General features: G+C 35.8%; 1 protein-coding gene across 2 annotated transcripts in view; it reads left to right on the top strand.

Annotated features, from left to right (window-relative positions):
- Nucleotides 1–22,286, top strand: part of TMEM135 (transmembrane protein 135) — a 279,591-nt gene that overhangs the window by 175,117 nt on the left and 82,188 nt on the right. For both annotated transcript variants that reach the window (XM_027580516.2, XM_027580515.2), the window contains one exon: nucleotides 3,923–3,969. In XM_027580516.2, the coding sequence (XP_027436317.1) occupies nucleotides 3,923–3,969 (47 nt within the window). The remainder of the gene's footprint in view (nucleotides 1–3,922; nucleotides 3,970–22,286) is intronic.

Below are 22,286 nucleotides of genomic sequence, written 5' to 3'. Positions count from 1 at the left end.
TCAGCATTGTGAGTTTGAGCCCCATGTTGAGTGTAGAGGTTACGTAAAAAAAAGAAAAAATACACGTGGATATTTACCAAATATATGGAACATATTCTTATACGTTTTGGGACACAAAATAAGTCCTGATAAATTTAGAAATAATCAACTCATATAAAATATTTTCTGACCATATGGAATCAAATAAGTCAGTAACAACAGAAAGGTCACTTAAAATCCCCAAATATTTGGAAACTAAACATACTTCTAACTAAGTCATGGATCACAGAGGTAAGCAAAAGCAAAATTAGAAAGTATTTTGAATGAATAAAAATGAATAATGAACTTATCAAAATTATCAGGATACAGGTACAGCAGATCTTAGGAAGATATTAATAGCATTATATACCTATATTAAAAAAGAAAAAAATCTAGATCAGTGGCCTAAATTTTTGTCTTTAAAAAAATAGGAAAACAAAAGCAAATGAAATCCAAAGCAAACAGAATAATAAAGATCAAGTTGAAATCAATGAAATAGAAAACAGAAAAATGATAGAGAACATTAATGAAACCAAAAGTGAAACTTAGGTGGACCTAAGTTCTTTTTAGCTTTAAAATTTTGTAATTTGAAACACAGAGAAATACTCTTCTTTATTTACCTACAGATTTACATTTATTTGAAAAAACATTTTTTATTAAAAGTCAAGATGTATAGTAAATTAGCACAATTAAAAATAATTTGAAACACTAGCTCACTCAAATTTCAGTCCTTTCTTTAGCATCTTTAACACAATAATGAGTACCTTTCATAATAAGAATCAGAACCTTTCCAATGTTCTGTTGATATAGTCCCCTCACTTATCTCTCATTTCCTCAATGTCTGTACCAAGTCTCTGCATCCTTGACTACTTTGTATAAAACAACAACCCCTGTTCTCCTGCATTTATTTCCTTATCCTGCTTTGTTTTTCTCCAAAACTGCTACCACTATCTTTTCCTTTAATATCTTCTTTTACCTAACTAAAAGATAGCTTTCATTAGAGCAAGGACTTTGTCCATTTTGTGTGCTGCTGTAAGTTCTTGAACAGTGCCCAGCACATAATAGGCATTCAGTAAATACCTGTTAAATGAATTGATCAATTATACATTAATATCCTTTAGATTCTTCTCCCCTCCACCCCATTTGTACAGATTTTCATCTCTTGAATTTGAGAGATTTTGAAAGGTCTGCCTGTTTAATAGAAACTTTCCAGACTTAGGTGTCTAGGTGACATTTTTTGTATCTAGATCACTTCTATAAGTAACAAAACAAAATTAAGACAGTTTGCTGAACACCTAACAATTATCATCTCATTGACTCTTCCCAACAGTTCAAAGTGAGATGAAATTCTCACCTTACAGACAAGGGATCTAAGGCTTAGGAAATTAAGTAAGGCTTTGAAAGTCACATACAACTAGATTCAAACCCAGATCTGCCATACTCCAAAGATTGAGATCTTAAACACTGTACTTTTTCCCCAGTTTCAGATGTATTATTTGCAGAGATAAATGTTAGTTTAACATGAGTATCGATAGGTTTAGCATATTAGGTTAGAGCACAGCAATATTTTGAGGGAAAGAGACTAAGGAAATTTTCCTTAGAGAAGTTAGAGGGTGTGGGAAAGATTTGTGGGACACTTCTAGAGGTTTGTGAATAGGTCTGCAAAGGGGAAAATGACTAGGTCAGGGAAGGAATGAAACATTGAACATCTAGGAAGGATGGCTTTGCCCAAAGGGATAAAATGATAGGGAAATACAAATTGAGGTTCATGATCTGAGTCATTGGCTGGCAAATTATAACCAGTAAACAAACTCAATTGGACTCTAATTTTTAATTGGTTAATCAATAATTGAAAATTATTCCATATGCTTTAAGTTATGTTGTCAAAAGCGGTGATACGAACCTTACACATCATTGATAGGGTATTTTTAAAGGTAATGGAAAGGAGAGAAGAAAGGAAGGAGCGAGGAGGACAGAAGCTTGTGTGTGTGTGCTTATTAGAAAAAGATTTTATATACTTTACGTATAGAAAAAGATTTATATATTTTCTATATAATAAGTAATAAAAATATTTGTTTTATAGTAATTGATACTTTCTTTTGGTTTGTAGGTTTATAGATTTCTAAGCCATTCAGGTTATGTTTATAGTGCTTATCTTAAGCCAAGGTGGCAAACTTGTTAAACTTAATTTGTAATAGCAAAACTATTAGACTTTCCTTAAGTTGACTAGAAATTATTTGTGTTGGAAGTAGCAAAACACTGTTTTGCACGATATTCATTTTTGGTGTACTTTGTGGTCAGCCGTTTACAGTTAAAGATTGTCCATTTGTCGTTTGTCTGTGATGTGAGGCCATTGACAGTCATGTTTAGTTTACACTGTTGTTAACATAAGAACACATTTTACAACTTGTTTTTTCGGTGATTTAAAACAACTTATGGGGCACCTGGGTGGCTCAGATGGTTAAGCGTCTGCCTTCAGCTCAGGTCATGATCTCAGGGTCCTGGGATCGAGTCCCGCATTGGGCACCCTGCTCCTTGGGAGCCTGCTTCTCCCTCTGCTTCTCTCTCTCTCTCTCTCTCCCTCTCTCTCTCCCTCCCCCTCTGTCTCTCATGAATAAATAAATAAAATATTAAAAAAAACAACAACTTATGGAGATCCACTTTGTTGGCACAACTAAGCTTTTGGTCAGGACTTGGATTCTGGATTCTTTCCATATATACCTTTTTTTTTTTTTTTTTAAAGAGAGAGTAGGGGGGAAGGGGCAGAGGGAGAGGGGAGAATGTTAGGCGGGCTCCATACCCAGTGTGGAGCTGGACGTGGGGCTTGATCTCACAACACTGAGATCATGACCTGAGCCAAAATCAAGTCAGATACTTAACTGACTGAGCCACCTAGGCACCCCTCCATATACATTTTATTTCGTTGTATTTAGTGTGATATGTTTGAGGGGAGCTTTTAGGTTTGAGGGGAGTTAGGTTTACTGTATTCAGATGCCTGTTTTTAGAGGAATTTTTTTATAGCTAGTCCATATCCCACAAAGGATGATTATATTTTTAGGAGTTTTTCTTATTGATTAGAATTGGTTGACAACTGAACTGTATTTTACGTTTGAAAAAAATCTGGTCATGTTGGTATAACAGTTAATATACTTATGATTTATTTGCTGACTTCATTATATAAGAGCCATTGTATTTGTTCTTAAGTTACTTGCTTTTTCAGGCATTTTTAGATTATTTAAAAAATTGATTGTTCCTTTTTGAACCATGTTATCCTTCTACCTAGTCTATATACATATATACATATAATATATATACATATTTTATACTATATAATATAAAATGTATATAATTTTATTTATGTGTGTGTATACAGACTCATTATTGCCTTAATATGGTTTATATGAAAGGTAGAGAATATGAAACGTGTATGACTAGTTTTCACATCTAAATTGTTTCAGGCACAAGATTTAATAGTGGGTATTTTGCTTTTATAAGACACAAATGATGCAACAACGTGGGTGGAGCTAGAGAGAATAATGCTGAGTGAAATAATTCAGTCAGAGAAAGACAAATACCATATGATTTCACTCACATGTGGGATTTAAGAAACAAAACAAGTAAAGGGAAAAAAAAAGAGAGGAGAGACAAACCAAGAAACAGACTCTTTAACTATAGAGAACAAACTGATGGTTACCAGAGGGAGGTGGGTGGGGGGATGTGGATTAAAGAGTACACTTGTCCTGATAAGTACCCCACGATGTATGGAATTGATGAATCATTATCTTTACTCTTGAAACTAATATAACACTGTATGGTAACTGTACTGGAATTAAAATTTAAAAAGAAAGACACACATATGATGTCAGTGTTCTTTTGCAAGTAATATATTTTCTCCTTGTTGTAGGTCCTTTTGTTCTGCATCACAGCTGCCATGTACATGTTCTTTTTCAGGTATGTCCTGTTATACCTATTTATTTTAATAGAAAAAATAGGGTTCCTTTGTGGTTTTTAAATCAGCCTTGTAACTAACGTTGTTCCCTAAATAATTATTTCTCACAACTAGCACAAGGTTTTGTTTTGTCTTTGTTTCCTTCCTCTAGGATTGTTAGAGATAAATCACTGCTTCTTAATGAATAGAAGAGAGGGAAAAAAGATTTGTTTTGTTTGTTTGTTTGTTTTTCATATTCTCCTTACAGGTTCATCTTGGAAAGCTGAACATATAAATTAATAATCTTAAATACTGATAAGTGAGTTTTTGTTTTTTGTGGACCTGATTTTAGATATTCTTCACTCTCCAACATTTTATTTATTTATTTATTTATTTATTTATTTATTTATTTATTTATTTATAAAGATTTTATTTATTTATTTCACAGAGAGAGAGTTAGCGAGAGCAGGAACACAAGCAGGGGGAGAGGGAGCAGCAGGCTTCCTGCAGAGCAGGGAGCCCGATGTGGGACTCGATCCCAGGACCCTGGGATCATGACCTGAGCCAAAGGCAGACGCTTAATGACTGAGCCACCCAGGCGCCCCTCTCCAACATTTTAAGTCAATTTAAGTCAACATTTTAAATTTAAATAAGAAATTTAAATTTAAATAAGAAAAAAGTGATGGCAGGGCTTAATCTAAATCTTCTGCCAAGGTAACCTAGCACATTAATCATTGTCTTTAAAATATTAAATTAGTCCATAATGTCAGACTTGTATTTCTCATTGACATTGGAAACTGTGAGGCCTGTGGAGGAGTGTTAGGATGGCTCAAGATTTCAAGGCCAATGAAAAGGATACCGTTGTTCTATAACCATAGCAGTACAGGAAGAGGATTTTGGATTGGGAAGAGTCCATTCCTTCCTAATCTTTATTGTCAGTGATACCAGTAATTCCCATTTATTTCAGTCTTATTACACTAATTTGAATAGACTTTTTCTTGATTTTTCTGGATATAGGCAGAATTCAGTCACAACAGGAAGGACAAAACTTTTAAAATTAAAATTTGTACTTGATTAACAAAAGCAATTACAGATTTTAATAAGATATATTTGATAGATATCTTAATTTTTTTCTTTTTACCTAAATCAGACAGTTCAACCATACCAGAATTTTAAAACAATTTCCTGCCAGAACATCCTAATAAATATTTGATAAGCACAATGATAGGATTTTAACTTATTAGGACTTTATCTAAAATTTTACATGCACATTTAAAGTGATGCTGCTGTTATTCTTGTAAAGGGACAGCCAGGCCATTAGAAGGGAAAAATGAATCAGATTTCAAGGTAGGGAGAACTTGATTTGTAAAGGATTGGTAATGGGTGCATAATATTTTTTGTCAGTTATTAATGACTGAAAAATCATTGCAGCTCTCTGGGGGTCTTTGTGAAATTGTTTGAGCTACCATATGGTCTCTTTCTTATATTTTAACAATTTAGGGGTCAGGTAGAGGAGTTAGGGACAATGACTATATCATTTCATCAATTTCCAAAAATTGCATATTGTATTCAGATACATTATTAGGACAGTATGTAAAAAGTTCACACGGTTGAGCTTTATGTCTATCTAGTCCTGAAGGTAAAGCATACCTAGTGGGGGAAAATACAAAAAAGAGAAAAACTTAGAAACCTATCTTCTGTTGACATACACAGGAGGAAAATACAATATCAAGTAAATTTTCTTTTTGTGAAAATTCCTAAAAGAAGATAGTTAATGCAACAGTCCCTCCAGTCTGACACTTAAAGACAGTGTAATTGATCAACAGTTAGCATTTCTTAGTCGTCAGTTTTTGAGGTTTAAAAAACAAATTGTATGTTGAATATAGTGATTAATGCCCAGGTTTTAGCTTGGTCTTCGGAAATCATACTTTGAAAACTGCTGCCATCGACGTAGTATTTTTGGTGTAGAAAGAAAATCAGCCCTATAAATATGTATTTTGGTGTAGAGCTATGAAACCTTTTCCTGTTTCAGTCACAAAGTCTAGGTTAAAAACAACATTTTAAAATACTTTCCAGAAGGCTCAATACAAGGTTTTAGTGCCAAGATAAACATTTTCAGTTTTCTGAGGAAAGGGCTTGTTTTCTCCTAAAAGAAGCACTATCACCAAATTCCTAGTGTTCTTGGCAGAAGTTAGTTTGAATAACTCAACAAAAGAGGTTTGGCAAATGGTAAAATAAAACATTTATAAAGTATTACAATCAAACAAAACAATGTTACATGTTTGTCTGAACTCTGGCCTGTGTTTGGAATGAACAAACAACATTGTACATAGCAGTTAGCGAGTCTGATTGCATTAAAATATTTTATTCTTAAAACTCAGTTTTATATATAGATATTTGAGGTCACATTTTTCCATTTAACAATTTTAATTCTAATTGCTTAAAATAGGTAAATATCAAATGATGTTGTCCCTAGGTTTCCATTTATACTAATTTCCTTAGAGAAGAGAGGATAAGGGAATCATTTATGTTAGAAATTAATCAGCTTGTGTTTTTATCCTAACCTATAAGTGGGAAAAAAGGGAAATGAGACCCCCTTTCCAATAGAAAATATGCCAATTTTATTTATTTAGAGTAGGAACTTGAGGAATTAGTTCCATAAGTATTTTCTAAAAGTGACATATAGGATGTGATGGTTATAGTATGGAATTTAACTTAAAAAGTAATGCAGTATTCTTAGTATTAAAATAATGGCTATTAAAATGTGTAATGAAAACATCTTACTTTTGAGTAGTTCTTTTGTTATTTTTTAATAGGTACAGTTTTCTTTTCACATGCATTTTTCTCATACACAGTGATCTTGATTTTCAATCTGTACATCAGAAATAAGGCTTACATTCAGATAGAATTCTGAGAAAACTATAGAGGCTTGGGTTGAGGAACTGTAATACATGAAGAGAATTCTAGTTCTTAGCCAGCTGGCCATCCATCCATCCAGGTGTCTGTTGATACCAACATATGCTGCGGATTCTGTTAAGAACTGGGGTACAATATTTTGAAGATATTTTGAAAGAAGTCTTTCTGTGCAACCCCCAGTGGGCATTCTTCATAATGATTCTGCTTCCATTGTTCAATCATGTTATTATTTTGTATGTTGTTGTCATAACTTTGTCTTAGAGCATGTATGTCACTATGAAGCAGAAGTCATAGTTGAAAATTTGGTAAAATATTTCTTCTCATGCATACCTTTAAAGCGATTTTTTTTTTTAACTTCTAAATGTATACTTATGGGTAAAGCAACCTGTTTTGTTTGTTTGTTTGTTTTTAAGTCAAGGATTTATTATAGTTGTTGATTCAGGCTTGATTAGGATCTTTCCAACAGTCATGTGGAGAGAAGAAATGAGTCTCTTTTGAACCATTAGCTCTTTCCTTTTTTTAACTGAAAAGCAAAGGAGAGAATTAACAACAACACAAACAGCATGCCAAAACTAATACACATAATCCTGCTAACAAAAAACAATGAAACATGCTACACTTTTAAACAATTTATTTATTGGTTTTATTTTCAACATTAGGTATCTGTGTACGGAGAACACATAGTTTAGAAAAGTGAAATAATTCAGTTTCACTTTTCTTTAATAATTTAATTTAAAATAGACAGTATCATAAAACATATCATGACAACTTTGATCCCATCCTGGTGAGTACCTAGCTAGAAATTCTTTCCACCTGCCTTTGCAAAGGCAGCAACAAATCCAACAGTTTGTTTAAACATGTAGATTGAAAGGCTCAGACTTGTTGTCATAGCAGATAATCTACAGACTGTGTATAACTGATTCACAAGAGACATAACTTAATCTGCTATAAACATTGAAAAACATTGTATTTTTATTTAGAATCTAGTGCAAATTAAAGTTGATTGTTATGTTTAAAACATTATTTAGAGGGACGCCTGGGTGGCTCAGTCGGTTAGGCGTCTGCCTTCGGCTCAGGTCATGATCCCAGGGTCCTGGGATCGAGTCCCACATTGGGCTCCTTGCTGAGCGAGGAGCCTGCTTCTCCCTCTGCCTGCCTCTGTCTCTCTCTCTCTCTGATAAATAAATAAAATCTTTAAAAAAAAACAGAAAACATTATTTAGAAACAGTATTGATGCCTGCCATGGATGAATTCTGGTCAACTCTCTGTGAATGTACAAATAAAACTGTTTCATTAGTCTCAAGATAATGGATGTATTTTGTTTTTAAGAAAATGAAATGACACTATTCATGGCTATCTGCATTTTGAGTGAAAGACATTTGTGATTATCCTTGAATCTCCTAATGTAAACGGAACCTAGTATCTTTGAAGTGACTTTAACAGCAAGTAAAGAACTTTTGATCTGGGTCTTTTATTGATTTAACAAAAGCCCTTTAAATATCAATTAGGTTCTATTTTTTAAAGTACTGCCTAAAACTACACAGAAATCCAGTCTAGAAAATTATATATGGCATTTGAACTTTAAAAGTTTTACTTCAGGATTAGGAGAGTTTGTCCTAATGAGGTTTGTATTTTGAAGAGATTTCTTCCAGCAAAGCAGAGAGTGAATTGGGGGCTTGTAGGGGGCATAATGGCAGTTAATGGGAGGATCCTGGAAGAAAATGGTGAGGGCGTGACTGAAGGTAATAATAAACATAGTAAAGAGTGGATCTATATGAGATACGAGTATTGATGCTTGGATAAAGAAGAGAGAAACACTGGAAATTAGAAAATTAGCAAATTAGAAAATGTATGGAAATTGAGTACAGGTTTTGCAAATGCTGAGACTGAAGTGCATTTAAGACATTCACATTAAGAGATATAAATATATCACTTGGGTATTTGGAGATTAGGAGATAAATAGAGGCTATGCTTGATTGTCACACCAAAATGGTTGAGTAGAGACAAATTATACAACTTCTGTATGCTTAGTTTTTTCTTTATTAAAAAGTATAAATTATTATATGGACCTCTTACGTTGGCTTCTGGTGATTAAATTAGATAGTGTCTTTCAAACTTTTTTGAATATGACCCAAAATAAGAACTACATTTTATATTGTGAATACACACACACATAAATTTTCCAGAATAATACTTAACCTTCCTACATGGAATATATTTTTTATTCTAATTTATTTTGTTTATTTAAAAAGCTGCTTTTCACACCAGCAGTGTGAAAAAAACACTGAGCTAATACAGGTGAGCATCTCGCTCAGTGATTATTACTTTAGCAGAAGTAGAATTATGAGTAGTGATTATTGTCTGTAAACTAGGAAAGAAAGTTAATTAAAATGGAGGATTTCAAGAATGAGGGCATTATCTTTAGTGTTAATGCTGTAAATATATTCATTAAGGTAAGGGCTAAAAATGTTCATTTGCTCTAGTAACCTGGTTGTCAGTGGTAACCAGCTAGAGAAATTTTTGTTGCTGAATTGGGATAGTAGATTGAGAAATGTGACATGATGTTCACTTTAGATATATACAATTAATTTTGTCAATTATTTTTTGAGGAAAATTTTTTTTAATACATGGAAAAAAGGTGTGAGCTGAGGAAGCAGAATGAGTATAATAAACTCAAAAAGTTTGAGAGGAGAAAGGGCAAGTTGTTACAGGAGTAAGGTTTTCTTTTGGATTCCTTCTTTATTTTTTTTTAGGCAAGAGAAACTAGACTATGGGAAAGTTTGAGTGAGTAAAAGAAGGTTGCACAAGCAGGAGAGATTAACAAGTTGGGGAAATAGGAAAGAGAACAGAAATGGTCTAAAATGCAGTCCAAAATGTCAACAGAGATAGCTACATTGTTAAACCTATTTGATAGAGATCATGTTAGATAATTATGAGGAAATTGAAGTTCCTTTTAAAAGCCTTGAACATACTGTTTTAAGTCGAAGAGGATTGATACATATAGAAGAGGTAGTAAATAGAAAAATCTTAGGTCTTTGGCTTCCTAAATTCATTGTCATTCTTAAAAGATATTAATTACAAGTTAATTAACTTGTTGATAAAAATTGACATGGGCTTGGGAAACCAACACTCCTCAGAAGATATATGCAGGTGAATTGGGTCCTTCCATAAATGGCAACTAACAAGGGAGCTTACCAAGAATGCAAAATCTGTCCTATGCAAAGATAAAGGTAGAGATCCTTAGGACTGTTGCTTTCCTCAAAGCAAGTGGAAAAGGTGAGAAAACATAGATTCAAAATTTTGTAAATTACTGTGTCTGACAATGCAGAGCTTATTATCAAGTCAAATGACTGTAATCTGACTTTCTTTTTGGGGGAGGTAGAGAATTAGTCTGCCCATGTGGTGAATGTACTCCATCTATGGATGGAAGTTGTGGCAAATCTGTTTTCACTTTTTGCCTGTCAGCTGTTGAAATACTGTGCCTCCATAAAGAAATTGCTCAAACATTTTATATCTAATATAAATGTTTGTTGTTTTTAGTAGAAAGCAAAGAGAAATATTGTTTGGAGAAATACTATCAACTTAAAATGCAGCTTCTTACAGACTTCATGGCACACAATCACATTAGAAGTGGTCAGTTGTCTTTGCAGTTTTATTTTCAAAAAATAAAAATGCATTTTTGGGTGGTTTTCTAAATGTAAATATTTTATATTTTTATTGATGTCGAAGTTCAAGAAGTGATGACATGTTACTAAGTCAGTGAAGAGTTTACACCATTAACATGCCAGTAGGCTTGTTCTAGTAATTCTCAGGTTCCACTGGATATTGGAGCCTCTGTGAATCAAGATGGCAGTTTGCAGTTAAAATAAAGGATAAACCATAATTATGCTTATTTCTTTTTTTTTTTACTAAAACAATTTTAACTTATGTTAGCACTTTTCACCTAAATCAAGTTGGTACTATATCGCTGTATTTACTTTTTATTGAATCTGTAAGATACAATGTAGCTAGAATTTAATAGTAGTTAATAGCTATGTCATGAATAAGAAGTCATTTGTTCCAAGTTCTACACTTGTATTTATTTTATTGACAGAGGAATAATTCTTAAAAATAATTCTTCTTAAGTATTTAGGAGAAATGAAAATGTTTTTGTTTTAGAAATGACAATTCACAGAAGATTTTAATAAAGCATTTCTGTTTTGAGCAACAAGAAATCATTCTTGGAACTTATCAAACTCAACACCCAAAGAACAAATAATCCAATCAAGAAATGGGCAGAAGACGTGAACAGACATTTTTCCAAAGAAGACATCCAAACAGCCAACAGACACATGAAAAAGTGCTCAACATCGCTCGGCATCAGGGAAATCCAAATCAAAACCTTGAGAGAAGAAATGAGTCTCTTTTGAACCATTAGCTCTTTCCTTTTTTTAACTGAAAAGCAAACCTCACACCAGTCAGAATGGCTAAAATTAACAAGTCAGGAAATGACAGATGTTGGCGGGGATGCGGAGAAAGGGGAACCCTCCTACACTGTTGGTGGGAATGCAACTTGGTGCAACCACTCTGGAAAACAGTATGGAGGTTCCTCAAACAGTTGAAAATAGAGCTACCATACGATCCAGCAATTGCACTACTGGGTATTTACCACAACGATACAAATGTAGGGACCCGAAGGGGTACGTGCACCCCAATGTTTATAGCAGCAATGTCCACAATAGCCAAACTGTGGAAAGAGCCAAGATGTCCATCGACAGATGAATGGATAAAGAAGAAGTGGTATATATACACAATGGAATATTATGCAGCCATCAAAAGGAATGATCTTGCCATTTGCAACGACGTGGATGGAACTGGAGAGTGTTATGCTGAGTGAAATAAGTCAATCAGAGAAAGACATGTATCATATGACCTCACTGATATGAGAATTCTTAATCTCAGGAAACAAACTGAGGGTTGCTGGAGTGGTGGGGGGTGGGAGGGATGGGGTGGCTCGGTGATAGACATTGGGGAAGGTATGTGCTATGGCAAGTGCTGTGAATTGTGCAAGACTGTTGAATCACAGATCTGTACGTCTGAAACAAATGCAATATATGTTAAGAAAAAAAAAAAAGAAGATAGCAGGAGGGAAGAATGAAGGGGGGGGAAATCGGAGGGGGAGACCAACCATGAGAGATGGTGGACTCTGAAAAACAAACTGAGGGTTCTGGGGCGGGGGGATGGGTTAGCCTGGTGATGGGCATTAAAGAGGGCACGTCCTGCGTGGAGCACTGGGTGTTATGCACAAACAATGAATCGTGGAACGCTACATCCAAAACTAATGATGTAATATATGGTGATTAACATAACAATAAAAAATTTTAAAAAAAAGAAATCACTCTTGGGTATAAGAATCTGTTACCTTAACAGAAGTCTCAGCAAATCAATATTCATAAGTAAGAAAAATAATATGATAAAGTTCTAACAATGGTGAATTCTTGAAATAATGTAGATACTTTTTTTTTCTCTGATGATGTCAGTAATAGTTTATTAGCATTGGTGATTATTGCTGGACTTGGTTTGAGTAAAAGAGTACCTGGTAAATGTTTGAATAAATGATACTGAGTTTAAAGTATCTAATGATTGAAGTAAAATTTTTAGCTTTTCAGAATTTTCATTTACTTAATGAAAAACATAGTTGTGTTTTTGGAGGTTCCATGGTATAATGTAAATTTTATAGTCTTCAGTGCCTCACGTTTGAACAGACCTCTCTTTAGGTTTTGGCTCTACCACTTACTAATTCTGTGGCTTCGGTAAATTATTTCTTTGGTTTCTTTTTAAATTTTTCATCCATAAAACTCTCGCTATATTTATGAGAATTTAGAACAGATATCCCCAAGAAAACATTTTCTAAATGATATTTATGTTTCCAAGCTAATCCTTTAAAGTTAACCTATAAGTGAATCTATAAAATGTATTTGGAGTATAGTGCCAGTAGTACTATAGAAGCAAATAATATTTATGATAATATATTTTTGAGAAAATATATTTATTTCCGATATGTTAGAGCTAAAGCAAAAGGATTGGGAATTACCCAGTTCTTGAGCTATTCCACAGCGTCCCCTGTCAGAGCAAGAGCTCAGAGCATAGGAGACGGGAAGTGAGGGGACAGAGGAAAAGAATTAGATCTCTCAGGAAGAGAGTGGTTAAAAACAAAATGAAACAGCGGCTCAGGTGGTTAAGCATCCGACTCTTGGTTTTGGCTCAGGTCATGATCTCAGGTTCGTGAGATGGAGTCCCGCATTGGGCTCGTGCTCTGTGAGGAGTCTGCTAAAGATTCTCTCCCTCCCACCCCGAAATAAATAATCTTAAAAAAAAGAAACAAACAAAAACAGGCTAATACTGCAAATTTAAGAGCCAAGAGAGTGGGATTATGGTTTAACGTGGGGCTTTCCTTTTACTTGTCTTCCTCTTTCTTTCTTCTCCTCCCTATTCCCTACTCTGATGCCATCTGACTGGAGGGGTGTTGGGGCAGCACAGTAAGTGGGGCTAGAGAAGAAGGGGTCTTGGAAGTACAGGGTAGATGGGCACTGTGGGGGTTGGGGGTAGGCGGGTAGGGAGGAGTGAGGAGAGTGAGGAGGAAGGAAGTATATTGGCCCCAGATTCCCAGAGCAGCAAGATTTGGCTGTGTCTGTTTCCAGCCTTACTCTTAACTAGTTGCTAGTCCATCCATTGGAAATTGGTTTTAAAAAAAATCTAAAGAGGTTAAAATGGGTCAAGAATGGAACCAAACAAGGTTATAGGGATTAAGGAATGCAACTTGTTGTGATGAGCACCCGGTGATGTATGGAATTGTCGAATCACTACACATATACCTAAAAGTAATGTAACACTGTATGTTAACTAACTGGAATTAAAATAAAAACTTAAAAAGAAAAAAAGAATGGAGCCAAATAAGGTATCCTTTTCACTCCAAGTTCCAAATCTCTCTAGGCATCATATTGCATCATATTCTATCATAACTCAACAGAATAAAGCCACAGGTGATTCCTGAAAGTGTTTGCAGCACTTTTTTTGTCATTTTTCAAATAGCTACCATGCACTTGACCCTGTTTTCACACAGTTGACTATTTCATCTCTTGCCTGTAGGGGTGGGAATGATAGAGAAGGGGAGGAATAAGAAAGAGGAAACAATTGCTAGAAGCAGTAGGTTAAGAGGAAGCCTAAGTTAATGTTGGCTAGAGTGGCCATTTATATTGGAAGAATCTACATTCATTTTTGTGTATCTTCCATGTAGTTAAAAGGCAGTATTTTCCCAGAATTTGCTGGTATATCATCTTCTTGTATAAAAGGGACTGAGGAGAGCGCCCATCCTCTCCTCCACCATAGGAGGTTACAGGAAGAAGCCTCTGTCCATGAGGAAGTGGGCTGCACCAGGCACTGAGTAGGCTGGCACCGTGGTCTTGGACTTCCCAGCCCCAAGAGCTGTGAGAAACAGATTTCCGTTGTTTGTAAGCCATCCAGTGTCTAGTATTTTGTTATACTAGCTTGAACTAAGACAACTGGGAAGGGCTTTTCCACTTTCTAATGTAATGTGTTAATATTTCAGGTGTCCATTACAAAAATTGGCTCGCAGACCTGCTTGCTACCCTGAGGACTCTATTGTATACAATAGAAGATCTATAGTATTAGCCAAAACCAGGGATTCCAGCTATGCAAACTTACACACCTATACACCATAGTCATAATTATAACTTACTCCATCTCATTCGGGCTTGAGTTTCAAATATAATGGTTTTGAACATATGAGATTAAAACTATTTGGAATTGAATATAATTTATAAATGATTAATATAGAAGCTTGAAGCTATTTAGCTGTGAAGAGACGATAACAGAAATAATTGCAGATGCTTTTAAGAATTATCTTTTGGCTTTATTTGGTTGAGTTATGATATAATGCCTAGAGATATTTTTAAAATTTGGGAATTATGATGAGTAAAGAAGAATGATAAAACTAACTCTATAATGAGACCTGATGCCTTGTGAATTAGAAAAATAGCCAGAATTTTGTAAAACACATTAGAGGACAAATAGCCTCAAATTAAGATTATATTGATTTTTTGTAAAATACATATATGTATATTTTGCTCATTATAGAAAAAACCAAACAAAATCTTTCAGAGAATAGCTGCTACCTTTGTGTATATCCTTATTGGTCATTTGCTATGTCTTTCTCTCCACCAACCTGCCTTCTCTCCTTCTGTCTTCCGCTTTCCCTTCCTTCCTTATTCCTTTTCTTTCCCCCTCCTCGTTTCCTCTCTCCTTCCACATCTTCTACATAGATATACTTCTCAAATGAGATCATATCATGTGGCTGGATGATAAAATGCCTTTTCTTGGCATATCTGCATTAGAAAAGACTAGGAACTTTCTGTGATTAGTCTAAGCAGCAAGCTTTCTCTTGAATTACACACACTTATACTCACATCCACTTGCCCAGGTGCACAGAACAAATAATTAGAAGTGGTAGAAAGGATTCTGACACGAGTCTTCAGTTCTTCACTAAAAGAAACTGGTGATAACTCTGAATAATCTGAACATGACTAAAATAATGATTCCAAGCATCTGTTCTTTCAAGTCCGGGGAATCCTCTTCTGCGTGCTATATTCTTGTTTAAGGAGAATTACCACTAATCACAGAAAGTTCTTAGACTTTGCTGATACAGATGTACAAATTTGAAGCAGTTAATTGCTTATTTTATTGGTTATGAGGAATGCTGTAATTCACTACGTTTTTTTCAAGCCTGACTCTTTCTGTTGTTTTCAACTGTGTGAGTTTGTTTAGAGGTAAGTAAGGGGCACTATAATGTAGCAGAGTTGGTTAAGAGCATGAACTGTGGAGCCAGGCTGTGTTATGTTCAAATCTTCACTTCCTCTAACTTGTTTTGTGATCTTGGCTAAGCTACTTAGCCTCTCTGTGCATCAGCTTTCTCATCTTAAAGTGGGAATAGTAATAGTACTTACCTCATGGGATTATTATAAGAATTAAATGACTGTTGGGGCGCCTAGGTGGCTCAGTCCTTAAGCGTCTGCTTTCGGCTCAGATCATGATCCCAGGGTCCTGGGATCAAGCCCTACATCAGGCTCCCTGCTCTGCAGGGAGTCTGCTTCTCTCTCTCTCCCTCTCCCCCTGCTTGTGTTCCCCCCTCACTGTCTCTCTCTCTCTGTCAAATAAAAGAATTAAATGACTGTCATATTTAACACAATAAATGTTAACTATTTTTATTATTTAAGTCTGAGCTGTAAAGATCATGTAGTCTATGATTCCATTTATATGATATGTCCAGAATAGGCAAATCCATAGAGATAGAAAGTAGATTTGCATTGCCTATGACTAGGGGACTTGCAGGGAATGGGGAATGACTACAAATGAGTATTTTTTTAATGGTGATGAAAATGTTCTTAAGGTAATTATGATGATGGGTACACAAGGCTGGGACTATAAAAATCACTGAATGTTGCACTTTAAATAGTGATTTGTATATTATGTAAATTATATCAATTAGCATGTTATTAAAAAATCTGAACTGGAAACAAACCTTTGTTGCCCAGAGGCATGGTGTTTCTTGTGTTCTCACCATCAGATATCCCACTGGTTGCTGCCTCTCAGGGATGCTACTGGTTTTAGCATATAGGCGTACACTGAAACAGAACATCAGGAGACTTCTCTTTTTCTCAGGTGTATTTGAAGGAGTGTTCCTTTGGAGAATGACAGAATGAAGAACATGCACGTGCCCTGCAGGGCTTGTCAGCTCTTTCCAGAATTGTCAGAACTGCAGTTTAGGATATGCATGCTCTTGGTTATGAGACACTACACTTTGGAATTAGAAGGAAAACAAAAGAGGAAGCTACCGTAGAAGTCTAAAGTGTATATAAGATTGTTAATACAACATTGTGCTGAAATTCGTTTTTTGATATTTCTGAGTTAGGATGTTAAATTTTTTACTTGGTAGTAGCATTTGAAAAGTGCAGTTTAAAAAAAGGTTTATAGGCTTGCCAACAAAGACTAATTTCAGAAATATATGCAGATATGGTACAATATCAAAAGTACTTATTAATTGGAGGAAAACGATGAAGGATGAGATAAATTTATTTATATGAAACAGGAGTTTAGTGAAAATATTCTCAAATATGAATCTGATGCATTCTTGCTTATCAAAGTGAAAAGTCATGGATTGCCATTTCAAGACTGATCATGAGGATGTTCTTTAAATACCTAGAAAGTTCATTGCTAATACATCCCAATTTAGTTTGAATGAAAATTAAATTATACAGTCTTTGGCAAAAGACATTATTAGTTCATGACTTGATTATATTTTGAATATGTATTTCATAGATTATATATTTGATTATATATTGAAGAAGAATTTTGCTGTAGTGTCCTTTTATTTTGAGGGAGATGTTTTAAATTGCTGTCCTTGCCATAGAAAATTATTGAATTGAATGGAAGGGCATAGAAGGAAATTATATTAGTATTTATGTCATGTATCATCAGTTCTTTTTCTTTCATGATCTATTCTAGACATTTTTTAAAAAGTCACAGCAAAAATTGGAAATATTTGGATTTATTCCAATCTGTATCCTTAAAATGTCAAATAAAATCTCCACTCATGAAGGCTTATTTTTCGTGCTGCACAGGTTTAGTAACAGGGCTTCTGGGGGAGGAAGTACGTTACAGCTGCCCTGAGCTGAAAGTTACAGTGAAAGAATATTCTTCCACCATTATCAGTTTTCAGCACAGATTCTGTCTCTAATTTGTGATTGAGTCACTGAACCAGGAAGGTGTTTACCTGCAAGGTGAGCTGGTTGAAACGGTGAGAAGCTTTTAAGTTCTAAAATTTCAGCCATAGTCTTCCCTAGAGAAGAAAAAAGTGGGTCTCCTCCTCCCTTTTTTATATGCTCTTGTCAATCACAAAGCCTCTTTGTACTGGTGGGGCCTGGATGGTGACTGAGGGCTGGCTGTTCATCGTGTTACCGTCATCCTAAAACGCAAAATAAAAGGGAGGAGGAAAACAATAACTTCGGGTTCTCATGCCTTAGAGAGTTAAGTCACTTGTGGCAGCCCGGGTCCTCTGAATCCAAGCTACCTTGGAATGCTTTCTGAGGTGATTTGTTTGTTCACTAAAATGGAGTATGTCACTGTTACAGTTTTAAGCTCCTTAGGCACATTCAGAACAAGAATGATATTCAGAATCTGATAATGGAAAGCAGTTGAGCTTATCAGATTTAATGTCTTCTATCACAGAAACATCAAGCTCTAGTAATAGCACAATTGCTATTTATCTTATGTTTCTTGCTTGAGTGTTAAAAAGATGCTTTGGAATTGGGTAATTCTCAATTGTACCAATTGTAATTGTACCAATTGTAGTATTTTGTACAAACCCTTCTTGCAGGGTATCATTTTAAGATATTTTCAGGGATTCTTATAGAAGAGGAGACTCCCCTCACCTTTTAAAATCACTAGCAACTTCTGGTATGAACATGTAGGGAAATTTGTTATAGCAAGCCAACCTTGTTGAAATTACTTGAGTCCTAAGGCTTACAGTAATTAGTTTTTGATCGCTTAACTAAAGTTATTGACTCTTTCTTTTGGATTTTACCTTATATCCCTTATAATTTTCTATTACATTCTGTTATATTCTGTTACAATTTTCTTTTTTTTTAATTTTTATTGTTATGTTAATCACCATATATTACATAATTTGTTTTGGTGTACTGTTCCATGATTCATTGTTTCTTCACAACACCCAGTGCTCCATGCAGAACGCGCCCCTCCCCAGTACCCATCACCAGGCTAAACCCATCCCCCTACCCTCCCTCCCCTCTAGAAACCCTCAGTCCGCCTCTCAGAGTCCATCATCTCTCCTGGTTCGTCTCCCCCCTCTGACTTACTCCCCTTCATTCTTCCTCTCTCTGCTATCTTCTTCTTTTTCTTTTTTCTTAAAATATGTTGCATTATTTGTTTCAGAAGTACAGATCTGTGATTCAACAGTCTTACACAATTCACAGCGCTCACCATAGCACATATCTTCCCCAATGTCTATCACCCAGCCACCCCATCCCTCCCACCCCCGACCACTCCAGCAACCCTCAGTTTATTCCTGAGATTAAGAATTCCTCATATCAGTGAGGTCATATGATACATGTCTTTCTCTGATTGACTTATTTCACTCAGCATAACACTCTCCAGTTCCATCCACGTCGTTGCAAATGGCAAGATCTCATTCCTTTTGATGGCTGCATAATATTCCATTGTGTATATATACCACATCTTCTTTATCCATTCATCTGTCGATGGACATCTTGGCTCTTTCCACAGTTTGGCTATTGTGGACATTGCTGCTATAAACATTGGGGTGCACATACCCCTTCGGGTCCCTACATTTGTATGTTTGCGGTAAATACCAGTAGTGCAATTGCTGGATCGAACGGTAGCTCTAATTTCAACTGTTTGAGGAACCTCCATACTGTTTTCCAGAGGGGTTGCACCAGCTTGCATTCCCCACCAACAGTGTAGGAGGGTTCCCCTTTCTCCACATCCCCGCCAACAATCTATCGTTCCCTGACTTGTTAATTTTAGCCATTCTGACGGGTGTGAGGTGGTATCTCATTGAGGGTTTAATTTGGATTTCCTGATGCCGAGCGACGTGGAGCACATTTTCATGTGCCTGTTGGCCATTTGGATGTCTTCTTTGGAAAAATGTCTGTTCATGTCTTCTGCCCATTTCTTGATTGGATTATTTGTTCTTTGGGTGTTGAGTTGATAAGTTCTTTATAGATTTTGGATACTAGCCCTTTATCTGATATGTCATTTGCAAATATTTCTCCCATTCTGTCGGGTGTCTTTTGGTTTTGTGGACTGTTTCTTTTGCTGTGCAAAAGCTTTTTTATCTTGATGAAATCCCAATAGTTCATTTTTGCCCTGGCTTCCTGTGCCTTTGGTGATGTTTCTAGGAAGAAGTTGCTGCGGCTGAGGTCGAATGGGTTGCTACCTGTGTTCTCCTTTAGGATTTGGATGGACTCCTGTCTCACGTTTAGGTCTTTCAACCATTTGGAGTCTATTTTTGTGTGTGGTGTAAGGAAATGGTCCAGTTTCATTCTTCTGCATGTGGCTGTCCAATTTTCCCACACCATTTGTTGAAGAGACTGTCTTTTTTCCACTGGACATTCTTTCCTGCTTTGTCAAAGATTAGTTGACCATAGAGTTGAGGGTGCATTTCTGGGCTCTCGATTCTGTTCCATTGATCTGTGTGTCTGTTTTTGTGCCAGTACCATACTGTCTTGATGATGACAGCTTTGTAATAGAGCTGGAAGTCCGGAATTGTGATGCGCCAGCTTTGCTTTTCTTTTTAAGATTCCTCTGGCTATTCGGGGTCTCTTCTGGTTCCATACAAATTTTAGGATTATTTGTTCCATTTCTTTGAAAAAAGTGGATGGTATTTTGAGGGGGATTGCATTGAATGTGTAGATTGCTCTAGGTAGCATTGACATCTTCACAATGTTGGTTCTTCCAATCCATGAGCATGGAACGTTTTTCCATTTCTTTGTGTCTTCTTCAATTTCTTTCCTGAGTATTTTATAGTTTTCTGAGTATAGATCCTTTGCCTCTTGGGTTCAATTTATTCCTAGGTCTCTTCTGGTTTTGGGTGCAATTGTGAATGGGATCGACTCCTTGATTTGTCTCTCTTCTGTCTTGTTGTTGGTGTATAGGAATGCCACTGATTTCTGTGCATTGATTTTATAGCCTGCTACTTGACGGAATTCCTGTATGAGTTCTAGCAGTTTTGGGGTGGAGTCTTTTGGGTTTTCCACATAAAGTATCATATCATCTGCAAAGAGTGAGAGTTTGACTTCCTCTTTGCCGATTTGGATGCCTTTGATTTCTTTTTGTTGTCTGATTGCTGTGGCTAGGACTTCTAATACTATGTTGAATAGCAGTGGTGAGAGTGGACATCCCTGCCGCGTTCCTGACCTTAGGGGAAAAGCTCTCAGCTTTTCCCCATTGAGAATGATATTCGCTGTAGGTTTTTCCTAGATGGCTTTTATGATATTGAGGTATGTACCCTCTATCCCTATACTCTGAAGAGTTTTGATCAAGAAAGGATGCTGTACTTTGTCAAATGCTTTTTCTGCATTTATTGAGAGGATCATATGATTCTTGTTCTTTCTTTTGTTAATGTATTGTATCACGTTGATTGATTTGTGGATGTTGAACCAGACTTGCAGCCCAGGGATAAATCCCACTTGGTCGTGGTGAATAATCCTTTTAATGTACTGTTGGATCCTATTGGCTAGTATTTTGGTGGGAATTTTTGCATCCATGTTCATCAAGGATATTGGTCTGTAATTCTCCTTTTTGATGGGATCTTTGTCTGGTTTTGGGATCAAGGTAATGGTGGCCTCATAAAATGAATTTGGAAGTTTTCCTTCCATTTCTATTTTTTGGAACAGTTTCAGGAGAATAGGTATTAATTCTTCTTTAAATGTCTGATAGAATTCCCCTGGGAAGCCAACTGGCCCTGGGCTTTTGTTTCTTGGGAGATTTTTGATGACTGCTTCAATTTCCTTAGTGGTTATAGGTCTGTTCAGGTTTTCTATTTCTTCCTGGTTCAATTTTGGTAGTTGATACATCTCTAGGAATGCACCCATTTCTTCCAGGTTATCTAATTTGCTGGCATAGAGTTCCTCATAATATGTTCTTAAAATTGTTTGTATTTCTTGGGTGTTGGTTGTGATCTCTCCTCTTTCATTCATGATTTTGTTGATTTGGGTCATTGCTCTTTTCTTTTTGATAAGTCTGGGAGGGGTTTATCAATCTTGTTAATTCTTTCAAAGAACCAGCTCCTAGTTTCGTTGATCTGTTCTACTGTTCTTTTGGTTTCTTTTTCATTGATTTCTGCTCTGATCTTTATTATTTCTCTTCTCCTGCTGGGTTTAGGCTTTATTTGCTGTTCTTTCTCCAGCTCCTTTAGGTGTAGGGTTAGATTGTGTATTTGAGACGTTTCTTGTTTCTTGAGAAAGGCTTGTATTGCTATATACTTTCCTCTCAGGACTGCCTTGGCTGTATCCCAAAGATTTTGGACAGTTGTGTTTTCATTTTCATTGGTTTCCATGAATTTTTTAAATTCTTCTTTAATTTCCTGGTTGACCCATTCATTCTTTAGTAGGATGCTCTTTAGCCTCCATGTATTTGAGTTCTTTCCGACTTTCCTCTTGTGATTGAGTTCTATTTTCAAGGCATTGTGGTCTGAAAATATGCAGGGAATGATCCCAATCTTTGGGTACCGGTTGAGACCTGATTTGTGACCTAGGATGTGATCCATTCTGGAGAATGTTCCATGGGCACTAGAGAAGAATGTGTATTCCGTTGCTTTGGGATGGAACGT

The sequence above is a fragment of the Zalophus californianus genome, chromosome 11 (genome assembly GCF_009762305.2).
Source record: "Zalophus californianus isolate mZalCal1 chromosome 11, mZalCal1.pri.v2, whole genome shotgun sequence".
Classification (NCBI taxonomy): Eukaryota; Metazoa; Chordata; class Mammalia; order Carnivora; family Otariidae; genus Zalophus; species Zalophus californianus.
This window is presented reverse-complemented; position numbering and strand designations above follow the sequence as displayed.